Raw genomic sequence first — 14025 nt, 5'->3', positions numbered from 1 at the left:
GACGCCCGAGTCCCGGGGTGAGAAAGGCGGGAGAACTTTCAGGTGGCATCTGTGTCTGCATCTCCCCCGAGTTAAATGATGCCAGGAGGCAGCTAAATTCAGAGCGGGGGTACATGGCCAGGTCTGCTGGCGTGGTCAGGGCTGAGGTTCCCAGGAACCGACGGTGCTTTCCCAGGTATTGGGCTCGGAAGCTGCTGGCTGGTATCGACGGGCCAGGAACAGTCCTTGGGGATGCGCGCTGCTTTCGCACCCCGGATGGACAGGCGCAGTTGCTGCTGCCACACTGAAGGCAGGGCAAGTTGTTTTCACAGAATAAAAGGGTGATTGGCCAAAGACTCTCTTCCTGGGTTTCTCTTCCGCGTGACTTAAACTGATGAACCATGAGGTTCGTTCCGTGGAGTAAGGAATTTGTATTTTCTCCAAAGTTTTCCACTTGTTTGTTCATAATTTCTCTGTATTCATACCATACGTACACATACCTACACATGCCTGCCTTGCTTAGAAAGCTTCTGGACGGATTCATGTGCAACGGGACAGTGGTCACATCCAAGAGAAGCTCTTAGGAGTCGGGTTTGAGGGAGATGGTTTTATACCTTTTCACCGATTTTATTTTTAATTGTAGTGGACATAGTTTTTGTACCTTGTTAATTTGTCATACACACGCGTTGTTGTCGTGATGAGACCAGTGGACTCACTGTCTAGCCGTGTCTGCTGTTTCGCTGCAGCGAGGGAGCAAAACAACAGTTGAAGAAGCCGCCCCTAAGGATTTCTCTGTTAGTGTTTTGGTTCTTACGGCACCTGTGTAGGCTCACGGGGTTCTGAACTTCCGGCTGGTATTTTTGTTTGAATGACATATACGAGGTCTTTCCAGAAAGTATCCTGCCATGTAATACGAAAAAGAGACATTTATTAACAAAGATACAAGGTATAAGAAACAATGTACACAGGACAATGATGCCTCAGTTGCCTTCCAAGTAGGCACCTTGGGACCTCACACAGTTCTCCCAGTTGCCATCAGCCGCCCCATCATATTTTCCTGCATCTCATCGACGGTCTGACGTCTCTTCCCCCTCATAGGTGATTTTAGTTTGGGGAGAAGCCAGAAGTCTCAGGGCACCAAATCTGGGCTGTAGTGGGGCTGATCACCTGGGTGATTTGATGTTTCTCCAAAATGCTCTGCACAGGACGTGATACGTGAGCAGGCTTGTCGTGATGAAGCTGCCAATCACCAGTTGCCCACAGCTGCAGCCTTCTGAGTCATCCAAATAGTTTCTGTGGAGGAATGTTCAAGTTTAATGGAAAATTTGATGCAGATTCGTTGCTCTACTTGCTCATTTTGAATGTGACAGCCACGCAGTCCACATGTTCACTCAACAGCGTCTGCTGTCCCCACTGACTAGTATAGTGAAGTCGGCACTGTCCACACATGCACATTCCAGTCCACTCTCCTTGGCTCTCAGGTCACACCCATGCCCCGCAAACGGTTCTCGTTATGGTAGCAGTGGCTGGGCTCCTTCCATTCAGACCTCGTGTTTGTACACATTCACATTGTGTGTTTAACAGCCGTGAGTCAGAGCAGGGCTGGGAGCAGAGGAAAGGATGAACTCTGGTACCCACTTCCAACCCCACTTTTGGAGATGTTCACTTACAGTTTTTTAAATTTTTACTTAGTCAAGTAAAAATGTACAGTGGATGTGAAAAATGAGATACTAAAGAATATTAATACTTTGAGAAAAATATATATGGTTTTGAGTTAATGCTACTAGGATATAAGAAATACCTTTTACTGCCCTGGCTGGTGTAGCTCAGTGGATTGAGCATGGGCCTGCGAACCACACGATCGCGGTTCGATTCCCAGTCAGGGCACATGCCTGGGTTGCAGGCCAGTTCCCAGCAGGGGACTCACGAGAGGCAACCATACATTGATATTTCTCTCCTCTCCTTCCCTTCCCCTGTAAAGATAAATAAATAAAATAAATAAAAAGAAATACCTCTTACTTAACATGTGATAATTCCGTAAGGCTTTAGTCTTACAGCTTTAATGTAAACTGTGTTGCTATTCATCCTTCACTCTTCTCTTTTCTCTTCACAAATGGAAAAGGCCTGGCAGGTTTGGGTTGACTGGCTGAGGAGGGACCTTTTTGGTTGGACCAGTGTTTGACTGGGTCCTGCAAACTTAAGACTGTGGGTGAAGACTATTCTTGAGTTTTTGTAGAGATGCTTAGAACCATTTTCTATTGCTATTTTTATTTATTTGAAAAATTAGAACTTGGTAGGGTGAAGTCTGCCAGTTTGGATCTGGTTTTTCTGCCGCCAGCAAATGCTAATTCTGTGGCTGTAAATTCATAGAGTCCCAGACCTGTCCTGTACAATATTAGTGTTACTCAGCTGTTTCGGCAGTTGGTCTTTCGTTGCTCTAATACTTGGGTGATTGAGATTTAATGTTGTCAATACTATGGTGCACGAGTTTCTCTTTGGAGAGAGCTGTCTTCTTATCCTTGTTCTGGGGAGTTCAGGGGAATTTAGCTGTAGCCAAAGTTTAATGTGTCCTCTAAGAACCAAACGAACACAAGAAATGAATGCACTGTGGCCTCATGTAACAAAGGGCCAATGTTTGCTTTTATTCTCGATGTTAATCATTGACTTATACTTTATGGAAATTTTGTGAGGACTTGTGACAGCATAGTTGGTGCAGCTAAATCAGGAGGCACAGCTCAGCTATTTTAAACCGTGGTTGCAACTTTAGCACTTAGATTCTAGTGAGATTATGTGCTTTGTGAAAAGGGTAGCGTCCTCATGACTGGGAAGGGGATAGAGATGCTCTTTGTTTGTTTGTTTGTTTTTAAGATTTTATTTATTTTCAGAGAGAAGGGAAGGGATGGAGAGAGACATAGATGTGAGAGAGAAGATTGTCTCTCACATGCACCCTGACCGGGGACTGGACCCACAACCCCGGCTTGTGCCCTGACCGGAACTCAGCCCCTGAGACTTTGCTGTGTGGGACAGTGCCCAGCCAGCCAAGCCACCCTGGTCCGGGCAGGGTGGGCGCTCTTTGGATTTCTCGTTGACACGCATGCTGCTGCTGGTTTCAGAGAGGGACGGGCTGTGAGTGTGGTGTTGCTCGGGCCATGTCTTCTGAGAACTACATTCAGTCAGAAGAGAGTAGCCCAAAGTTGCTAGACATACAGCAGTGAATACCTGATTTTTAGTTTAAACTAAAAAAAGAGTTGAATTTGGGGTATCTGCATTCATCTGTTGTGTGCACTGGTTTCAGTAACACATACTTCTGTCTGACTGTTAGCCTCACTTTCATTCAACATGGGAGAATGTAAAGCTAGGGCTGAAACAGGAATAATTTACGTAGATATATGAATTGAGAGGATGTGTAACATTTATATTAAATTAACATGTTATATGAAGTTGATAGAATCTAGATATCAATCCTGTGAAGGACCTACTATGAAAAACCAACTAGGAATTCAGTGTTCTTGGCAGGCCTCGTGAACCTCCTGTTTTTTTGGTAAGTTTTTGTGATTTCTATATTGTTTGCAACATTTAGCTTTGAATAATATTGCAGATGTTGTGAATATACTAAAAACTGTTGAACTGTATACTTTAAGTGAGTGAGTTGTATAATATTTGAATCATATCTCAATAGCACTGTTAAAAATCTTATAAACATTAGACTTTGAAAATTAAGAAATAGAGCCCTGGCTGGTGTAGTTCAGTGGGCTTAGCACTGGCCTGTGAACCAAAGGGTCCCCAGTTCAATTCCCAGTCAGGGCACATGCCCGGACTATGGTCCAGGTCCCCAGTAGGGCGCGCACAAGAGGCAACCACACATTGATGTTTCTCTTTCTCTCTCCTTTCTTCTCTGTCTAAAAATATAAAAATAAGTAAAATAAAAAATAAAGAAGTATGAAGGGTGACCAGCTATAGTACAAGGTAAGTCAGTTGTACGTACCTCCTTGCTAATAGAATTCCAGATAAAACTGTTAAGGCTTTTAAAAATTATCGTTCCAACTTAAATTTGGAGACATGTACATTTTAAAGAATATTTAATAAAAAGGGTGGGCTTATGAATGACAAAAGTAAATAACTAAATATTTTTATGTTGCCACTGTTACTGTAAACATTGTTATTATATAGGCTAACCAAACAAATTCTAGTTGAAAACCAATAAAAATGATGCTTTGTAGATATGAACAGTCTAAATGTGTGTTTTCTGTGCGTTACTGTAAACTCTGACCTTTGAGTCAAGGTTATTAGTGCATACTTATGCCTGTTGGAGAAATTTAGCTTACAGATTGGTTTTATATTAGATACATGCTAATAAAGCATGATTTTAGGACGTACTGTTTGTGGTTTTGCATTTTATCGTGTTTTGCTTCCACATTATTTTTTTTAGTTCCACAACTACCGTGTTTTGCCATGTATAATGTGCACTCATGTTTTTGTGCATGTTATACACAGGTTTATTATACCCATGTATAATGTGCACCGTAATTTTTCCTCAAAAATTTGGGCAACAAATTTGCATTATACAGCAAAAATACGGTATGCTGGCTCAGATGAATTTTCTTCCTGCATTTAAAGATCCAAGGAGGTGTAAGGGGTCACCCTGCTCTCACATGCGTACTCTCTTGCAGGTGGGTAGGGGCAGGGTGTGCGGCCTGCGCCCCCGCCCCCAGGGCCCCGGTGGATCAGAGAGAAGATGGGAGGGGGTTAGTCTGACAGGGTGTGCAGAGACATGTTTGCGGGCAGTTAAGAATAGAAGGACACTCTGCTCAGTGGGAACAGTGGACGAAAGCCCAGGATTGAGAAATCGGGGCAGGTCCCAGGCGGAAGCCCAGAGCCCAGTAGGGCAGGAGTGCTCCGCCTGGAGGGAGCTGTGGGAGAGGGGTGGGGGTTGCGGAGGATCAGGATGCGCTCTGGACCGGGGTGAGGGGTGGCTGTGCTCAGACTGGGGCCTGTGTTTTGGGGGCAGCCTCCCCACTCCCCGACCGCCCTGGGCCTGAGCACAGAAACTACTCTTGGGGTGGGGGGTGCTCAGGGAGCGGAGGAGGGAGATTGCGATGTGTTCAGACCTGAGCATGTGAAATGAGATGCTGGGGACCCCTGTGCTGAGCAGGAGAGCTCTCATCTCCCTTCAGCTTGCCAGAAAGTTTGCAGCCAAGGCTGCTGCTGGGTCGCGGTGCCGTGCACCAAGGAGGTAGCTGGAGTGCCCTTCACCTTCGGCCAGCCACTGTGCTCCTCTGCTCGTAAAGGTCCGTGCTGTGCCTCAAACACTGAGTCACCTCCTGTTCTTCTGGAATCGGGCGGGGCACAGTTCTTACATAAACTGTGTTGGGAGTCGTCTTTTTCATGGAAATATTTTTCCACCTGACATGTTTTGTCTGTAAGTTTTCTCTTGGTCTTTCTCTCTGTCATCGATTTTTCTTCTTTCATTTATTTTTCTTTACTGTCACAAAAATCCTGTAAAATGTGTAAAGAAAACCATTTATTTAGGTGAATTTTTCCTAGAGTAGAGCACATTTTAAGGAGGTGGTGCCACTTATGGGTAGGGATTAAAAACCAGCCTCTGTTGATTCACCTGTTTGCTCAGCCAGCAGGCCTTAGCTGCTCGCCACGTTCCAGGTGTTGTGACAGGTGCCAGAGACGCCAGCGTGAGCAAGACGAGGTCTTCAACCCAAGAATTTACTGGCTGGTAACAGCACAAACCTACTTATAGTACTCATTTTCGTGATCGCAGATCTTGATAGGGTTTAGGAATTAAACTAATGCGTACTCATTGTTTTTAATTCATGCAGACCATTTGCTCAGGAACATGTGGTGTAAGATGAAACATTTTCTAGACTTGTAACTACACGTAGAAACAGGAAAGGCAGCCCTTCCTTAGGCCTTCCCGTTGACGCAGTGGTGTGACTGGGAGCATTTTGGACACTTAGGCTAGCTGGGCTCCTCAAACCAACCTATTTTAAAACAAAGGTTTTTACTGATGAGGATTGACGCTTTTATAGGGCTTGCAGATCTCACTGTGCCTAAAAGTGCGAAGGCATGCTTTGCCCTCTTCGCCTGCGTTGTGACGGGCACGTTTACCACGTTCCTGGGGGACCCTCTGAGACCCGGCTCTTACCTGGTGCATTTGGGACGGGCCCCAGCGGGCGCTCTGGGCAGCAGGTCCGTGCAGAGCACCATCCTCAGGGCGCCCGTGTGTCAGCTGCAGCGCATTCCTCTGGAAAAGAGCTCTGTTTTGGTGCCTGGGGAGCAGTCGCCCCAAGCTGGTGAAAACCACACCGAAGGGCAAATGCAGAAATGCCGACTTGACGGGGTTCTCTGCGCTTCCTTTGGTATTTATGAAACTGTCATAGGAGTTGACCTTTAAGTTCTTTCGTTTGCTCACTCGGCGAGGTCCCCCTTTCTGCTTTTGGTGAACATGCAAGTGGGTCTTTTTTAATTTCTTGTGTTATACAGCTTTTAAAAACATGACTTTTCTGGTATGAGGCGACTGTACACTCGTTGTAGAACATTTCACGCTTTGGGGAAGAATACAAGGGGCCGAGTCCCCTCAGCCCTGCGGACTAGTGGTAACCACCGTTAGCACGTTGGTGATTTTCTGAACTCTTAATGTGTGTGGGTGCACATGCGTGTGTTGTGTCCACCTTCATTAAGCATTACATGGTGGACGTTGTCGTTCTTCAGAAGTATGACTGTGCTTACTGCAATGTTAGCCGTCTTATGGGAGGCCATGCCTTATTTCAAAGATGTCTGATGGACAGATTCCAAGAACAAGATTGCTAGATAGTACATGCCAAGAAGAGGAAAAATTACAGTTGAGATACTTAACTTTCTGCTCTTTTCAAGTTATGAAGGGTTATTTGCTTGAGCTATTTTATCAGATCTGCCCAGGATATGTGAACTATTTTTGAACTTGTAAGGAGCATGATGATTTTAAGCAAAAGCCTGGCTTTGGAGAGCAGTGTTTGTTTTGAATGGTATGGTGTTGAAATTCAGGGTACATGTATCCAGATCTCCTCTCATGTAAATCACCTTGAGAAGAAAAGCCTTCCTCCCACGTGGACTCACAGCTTAAATGGCTTTTCTTCCTCTGTGCTGAGCTGCTGAGTTGGGATATCAAAGTGTTTTAACAGGAGGAATATTTTAAACTGAAGTAGCACACTGTCGTGGTGGCTACTTTGCAGATTGCTGAGAAGGTTCCCCAGACCATCACTGATCTGCAGGTCCCTGGCCTCCTGACGGGTGTCAGCCTCCCACAGGAGGGCATTGCTTTGCAGGAGTGCAATCCGAGAAGCAGGCTGCGTATCTGGTTGGTGCAGGCTCCTGCCTGAGACCCTCCCCCGACTCCGTGTCTTCTCCAGGGTCAGCCACACCTTTTCGAACGTTTGTTTCCTTCTCACTAGGTGGGCGTTGAAATGAGCCTGCCAGTGGTGAGCTTCTGAGGCCCCAATGGGGAGAGACCCAGGGACAGGCCAGGCCTTAGGGGGCGGGGGCGGGGAGGGATGCCCTGCGAGGCTGGTGCTCCTTCTGCATTCCCTGCAGCTGCCAGCTCCCTGCTGCCTGCATTGAAGATTGTTAGTGTCTCAGGGCAGGTCTTTTTAGTGAACCTGCAGCGCACTTCCAGGCACAGGTGTGTGTTGATTCTTCAAGTTTTCCCGAAACAGTTTCTCTCTGACACAGCTCCAGTGTTCTTAGAGCCCTTGCTGCTGTTGTCCTGGTCTTCCAGGTCTTCCTTTAGTCTGTTAATTTTTGACAAGGACCCCCCCACTCCTGCCTGGATCTTCTCAGGAAGGTTGGTGTTTGGGATTGATGGGGGGGAACCCTCCCTCAGGTGGCTAGTGAGGCTGGGTCTTTGAGCCAGGCAGGGGGCCTTGGGGCTGCTGACAGGCAGGGCTGTGCCGGTTGGGGACACTCCCCTGCTCCTCTCCTTCCGAGGGTGCACTCAGAATTGCTGTACTGAGTGAACTGGGTTCTTTCTCCCCTCCTTCTAAGACAATGGAAGAACTTGCCAGTCATTGCTCCAAGTAAGAAGAGTTCGGTCTTCCCTCCCTCCAGTCTTTCTTCCTTTCTTTCTTTTCTTTCTGTCTTTTTCCCCTGAGACAAATGTCTAGAGAACTGTGCAGAAATGAGCAAAGCTCAAATCCTTGTTGGAATGAGGAAGTGTATGAACAAATGAACTTGATAGACCAGTGTACTGTTGGAGGGTTAATGATACTTGGTTTCTACAGTGATCCCTTTACCTATTGTCTTTTGAGTTTTAGCTAAAGGTAATTAATTGTTAATGCTCAGGTGTGAAGATACGTACCTTTCTTCGTGTTTCCCGGCGTTGACTCCCCTATTCTAGATTTGTTAGCGAGGGAATGTGTGTTTCCCTGCAGCCCCCCGACACCCTGTGTCAGGCCAGCTGTCCTCATCCTCCTGCAGCCGTGGGGCTCGGGCTGGGTCCCTGCAGGCATCGGTGCCTGGGACACTGTCTTCGAGGGGGTGCGGGTGAAGACAGCTCCTTTACTTAATTTGCAGTTTTATGTCATTGTTTTGTAATGTTCAGAAATGGGAAACACGATTTAATTAGAAATTTCAGCTCTGTGTAAATTCCCTCCTTTATACTTGGCGAGGTGTGACCGGGGCGCCTTTAGGGTCCTCTGGGTCCAGTCCCCTTACTTCCCGTGACTTTAAACAGTGTGTTTGTTATCGGTCATGGGAGCCATTCAGTGTCCCAAGGGCTGCTGGGAGGGGAGATGGGAGGTGGTGTGCAGAGTGCCTGGCCTGCAGTGAACGTTCTGTCTTTGAGTATTTGGTTTAACTTTTTTCCTAAATAAACGACTTCGGTAATGTCAACATCCTAGAACCCCAGATCTGCCTTTGTTCTTTTTAAAGATAAGGTTAAAAAGAGATTTCGTGGGTAGTATCAACTCTTAAAAATAATCAAAACTTGGACAAACAATGATTATTTCTAGTTTGTGGAGACAATATAAATAGATACGAAAACTTGTTTTGTAATTAAACTTATAAAGCAGATTTAATGGGGGGCTTTGCTTGTTTTTTATTTTTAGTTGAAAGATTAAGATTTGAAACCCAACGATATGTGTCCATGAGTTCTTACATGAGTTAGGAATATGTTTTCTATTTTCTCAGCCTTTCTCTGTGATGTTTTTCCTACTTTAAATTCTGTTTTGTGGAACCTAAGCAAATGTTTATGAATATGTATTAGTGAGGAGCAGATTTTTGGCTCAGTGAACAGAATTAAAATTTGGTAACAGATTTGCTTTCTTCAATTTTGATGCACTCTTTCTTTGGCACCTTGAAGTAACCACTTCAAAAATAAAGGCCTCGGAACCATTGAATGCCTCGCCATTCCACCACCAGGAGACGGCTTGACCTTCCAACTCCGTCTTCTGTGACACTTCCACAGTGGGTGCCAGTGTGCATGTGTCGGGAGTCTTATTCGTGCAGGTGGCTGCTCCGCCCCCTTACCTCTGGTGGTTCCAGAATGGATCCAGGGTCCTGCAAATACCTCCCCCACGGCTGACCCTGCGTCCTTTCTCTGCTGGGAGCTCCTGGAAGGACCCTTTGCCTAGGGCGTGAAATCGCGCTCCTTCGCCTGCTGGTCTTGACCTGCCCTTTCAGCTTTGTCTCTTCCCACTCCTCCCGTCACCTAGTCCAGCCAGAGTCCGTTGCAAACCCCATTATTTTCCCTTAGGGTGTTCTCTTTTCTCTGCATGGCAAACCCCAGCTGATTCTTTCACACCTGTCTCACTTACTGCCTCCTCCCCGAGTCTCTTGGGGGCCCTTTCCAGACAGTGCCAGGCCCTCCCCCTGGCCCCCGCTTCTCACTCCCGGCTGGCAGCCACACCTCACCAGGCCAGTCCACTGCAGTCCACCAGCCATGAGCCACCCAAGGATGGGAGTGTGGCCAGTCTGCGTCGCATCCCTAGCTCTGGGCACAGAGTCAGACCCACATAACTGCTGGGAAGACTCTCTGCAGCCCGTTGCTCAGAAAGAACAATCTGCACACATGCAGCAGGCTGAGGAGTAGCCCAGCGACGCAGGCGCAGTGACAGGGGCAGAAGTCCCGCCGGCCTCGCCGTGTTTCTTCTGTCCTGCTGCGTGATGCTGAGCGGAGGAGCTTTTCTGTCGCCTACAGTCCCACGCCCCAGGTGAGTCATGGGGCTGGGGCGCTTTGCGAGAGAGAAACAACTGCTGTGTGGCGTCCTGCTGGCTTTCAGGGAGGCGGGGCGGGTGGGAATCGGTGGCACCTGGCAGACCTAACCTGGGGACTAGGCAGTGACCACAGAGAGATCCGCTGTGTTCGAGACGCGGCCGTGGTCATTTGGAACATTCCCGGCAGGTGTCGTGTCCTGTCTAGTCGGTGTAGTTGCACTTGGCCTTTGAAACCGATGCGTCAGGAAATTTTTCTTTCAAGTCAGATTTGGAGTAGATCACTTATGTTGTAAGAGAGTCTTGTTTGCAATGTGGTTAAAATAGAGTTAATTTATGAAAATTCTGTTTTCATGTAATTTTAGAGTTGTTTATTGTGTAAAAATAGTACTGTTAGAGGATTCTTAGTTTCATCTCAAATTGCAATAGTAACCAGAGAAGTAGTTTATAAAGAGATTCAAACAAACAGAATTACAGAGGAGAACGTCAGAGCCTCATTGCTCCCTTGTTACAGTAGTTCCATGTGTGTTCTTAGCAGACTTTCTGCATTTGCAAATGTGTGTGGCGTAAAAGTATGTTTACATACAAACGCGCATGCTGTATTTTACAATATATGGCTTCTCTTAATAAATATTGGTGGATTTGAAAATCTGGCAATGTCTTATATTAACAGACAGTAATTCCTTGTAATTTATGACAAATTTAATAGAAAGTAGAAGCTCATTTGATGGTATTTGCACATAATGGATTTGGTACTATGTACTGACCTGAAAACATGGAGTCATGCTTACTGGCCACTTGGTGACTTGAGTGGCATGTCCTGTGTGGACAGCTCTCTGGAGCTGGGGTGGTGGGAAAGGGGCCGCTGAGGCGACCGTACGGTTCCGAGAGTCGGACCCTGACTCTGGTTGTGTGGCTCTAGGCAGACCTCTTGTAAAGCTGAGTTTCGATTTTCCTCGTGGGCGCTGTTTCATGTGGGGACAGCCATGGCCGTGTGAGGGGGTGGGCGTGCGGGGGCCTGGACAGGACCTTGCTCTGCAGCCCTGTGGCCGAGCCACTGAGGGGAAGCCTGGTGTGAGTGGAGGGCGCCTGGACTCCTCGCCCCAACCACATGCTTCTCTCTCCTACCCAGTTCTTTCTGGCCCTGAGCTGAACAGTTTTTTAAAGTTTATGTTAATTTTTTTTAAAGTTTTTCAAGTCTATGTTATACACACACACACACACACACTTCCCTTCCTCTCTTCTGAGATGAGGGTGGCCAGTCGTACATGGTTTTCTCCATCTGTGTTTTCACTTTATTTTTTTAAACGTTTTTATTTTTATTTATTTTTTTAAACATTGTATTTATTTATCTTAGAGGGGAAGGGAAGAAGAGAGAGAGAAAGAGAGAGAGAGAAATATCAATGTATGGTTGCCTCTCATTTGTCCCCTGCCCGGAACCGGGAACTGGCCTGCAACCCAGGCATGTGCCCTGACTGGGACTCGAACCGCAGTCGTGTGGTTCGCAGGCCCGCGCTCAATCCACTGAGCTACACCAGCTAGGGCTGTGTTTTCACTTTAAAACGGACCCTGGGAGTTGTTCCGTGGCATCATCCAAATAATCCCGGGATCAGTGTCCGGGCATTCCTCCCCGTTCCTTCTCTCGCTGGGCAGCTTCGTCGTGGGAGGGCCCTGCTAGTCCGCCGCTGGTGGCCCTGAGTCATCTCTGGTCTTCACAGTTACAATGGCACTGCACTCTCGTCGTTTCTTATTTTTGTACCTGTTTTTAAGGTCATGTCTCAGAAATGGGATCGCTGGATCACAGGGTGAATGCACCTGGAGTTTGACATTCTTACTTAATTTTCCTAACCCTGTCACGGGAAGGAGTGCGAGTACTAAGTAAAAATCAGTCTTTAAATCCTTCTCTTTTTAGTCCTGGGTGAAATGCTGGGTCTGATAACAGCATTTCATTGTGAGCGGCTGTCCCGTTGGCTGGACTCCATCGGCTGTTCCAGGACTTACGCTGCATCCAACCTCGCGAGTCTGGGTGAAGAGATCACTGCGGAGCGCAGTTGTCTACTTCCGGCTGTTACCAGCCATTCGTGCCGTGTAAGGCAGCTGCCTGGATTTCAGGCTTCACCCTCCCACGGCCGAGTGCCTCCTGAGAACCTGGTGGGCTCGGTGGACTGTCTGTCCCCACAGCACGGCAGGCGACTCTGGGCTTTTGTCCCCATCCTGCCACCGAGGTGTCCTGTAAACTTGGGATACTACCAGTTCCCAGTTGCAGGTTGTTCTGAGAATTCCCTCTGGTGGTGCCTGGGGACAGGTCAGCGCAGAACCCGCACGTGCGTGCATACCCAGCAAGCGATCCTTGCTTTTATTCTTTCAAACAAGCAGAGGTGGGTTGGACGACTCGCTGTCCACACTAGTCTCCCAGAAGCTTGGTTTGGGGGAGATTTGTTGTTGCCTGTGGCTCAGCCCTGCGAGGACCAGGTCTTCCGCATCTGCCTTCCCTCGGCTCCTGCACCTTTTACACAAAAGGCTTGAAGACAGCGCAACCCTGTCAACTGCCTTGTGCTGTGATCTTCACCTTTGTTGAAAGTGGAATGATCTGGTCTCCAGGCAGGTTACAGGCACATTGATTTCTGCATGTGGACTCCCAGGCAAGGCCCTGCCTTTGACTGTGCTCCGATTGGAAGTGGGCAGAAACGTGCTTTTCCGAAGCATGTGGGTGGGGCTGTCTGCCCTTTTCCGAGGGGAGGGGGCCAGAGCGTTTCCCGAGGAGAGAAGCTTCAGCCTCCTTCCCCCAGGGTTCCATTTTAACAGCAAGGGAAGCACTTGTTCTCCTCTTTTCCTGGTGGTTTCCTTCCACCTCTGCAAACACTCATCTTCTCTGGTGTGCAGGTGGGACTCTCGGAGAAATCCAGTGCAGTTCTCATTGGGAGAGTGTGGGAGACGGACGCGGATCCCAGGCTGGCGTGGGCCAATAAGGCTGTGCGTCTGGGTCTCTGGACCACGTCAGCGCCGTCACGTGCAACAGCGGTTCTTTAGAAAGGGACCCCTGAGGAGTGCTTGTCGGGTGTTCCAGAGAGCATGCAGGTTCCCTGGATGGCAGGGATGTGGGTAGGGGCCTGGGGCCTTTGATGACACCAGGCAGAGTGTTCGGAGAATGTGAGGCCTAGTCTAGCCCCTGCCCCCCCGCCCCCACCCCACACAGCCGTTTCCTTGACGAAGTGCTGCACAAACGCCAGGCTGGCAGGCCGGGGTCCCTCAGTCATGTGTGTGTGTTTTCCTCGCAGGTTCACTTCCCAGACACAGAAAGAGCAGAATGGCTAAATAAGGTAAGGAGACAGAATGCAGAACCAGTGGGGATTCGGGCGTGGGATGCCATCCTTCCCTATTTGGGAGCTGGGATACTGACACTGGGGGAACTCGCTGGGACTCGGCTTCTGCTCCCAAAGAGCTCAGCCACGAACGATGTGTTGCTTTCCTCTTCTGAGCAGGGAATGCTGCCTTTGGCGCAAGAAAATCAGTGAGGTGTTCGTAGCTGTTTCTCTGACTTCTGTCTCTGCTTGGATCTAGACAATAGTCGTGAGGAAGAATTCTGGAAACATTATAAAGAGGGAAATAATCCCAGAAATAGATACTTTCTATTATCTAGTGCTTTTACAAAAGGCTCTGTTTTTAGGTCACCAGACTTTGAAGCAGGTCTGCTATCCCCATATTTCATGTGTCCTTAGAGCCGTGGAGTGAAGACCGATGTGGACAGTGCTTCCCTCATGGGTCTGGGCCTCAGTCCACCTTAAAGAAAACTCACTTTTTGTTTATTAAGGTCTATTCAGTTTTAGGAGGTTTTTAACGATGCGTTGA

General features: G+C 47.9%; 1 protein-coding gene across 3 annotated transcripts in view; it reads left to right on the top strand.

The window, feature by feature from the left end:
* ESYT2 (extended synaptotagmin 2) overlaps positions 1–14025 on the top strand; it is a 54923-nt gene that overhangs the window by 1660 nt on the left and 39238 nt on the right. For 2 of the 3 annotated variants that reach the window (XM_037049523.1, XM_037049522.1), the window contains exon 2: positions 13455–13496. In XM_037049523.1, coding sequence (XP_036905418.1) covers positions 13455–13496 — 42 coding nt within the window. Of the gene's footprint in view, positions 1–10088; positions 10176–13454; positions 13497–14025 lie in introns of those variants that run through there. The other variant, XM_037049524.1, reaches the window with a different exon arrangement.

This window comes from Sturnira hondurensis, unplaced genomic scaffold (assembly GCF_014824575.4).
Source record: "Sturnira hondurensis isolate 20B ecotype Veracruz unplaced genomic scaffold, ASM1482457v3 Scaffold0006496, whole genome shotgun sequence".
NCBI lineage: Eukaryota > Metazoa > Chordata > Mammalia > Chiroptera > Phyllostomidae > Sturnira > Sturnira hondurensis.
The sequence above is the reverse complement of the archived record's forward strand: the minus strand, read 5'-3'. Positions and strand labels throughout refer to the sequence as shown.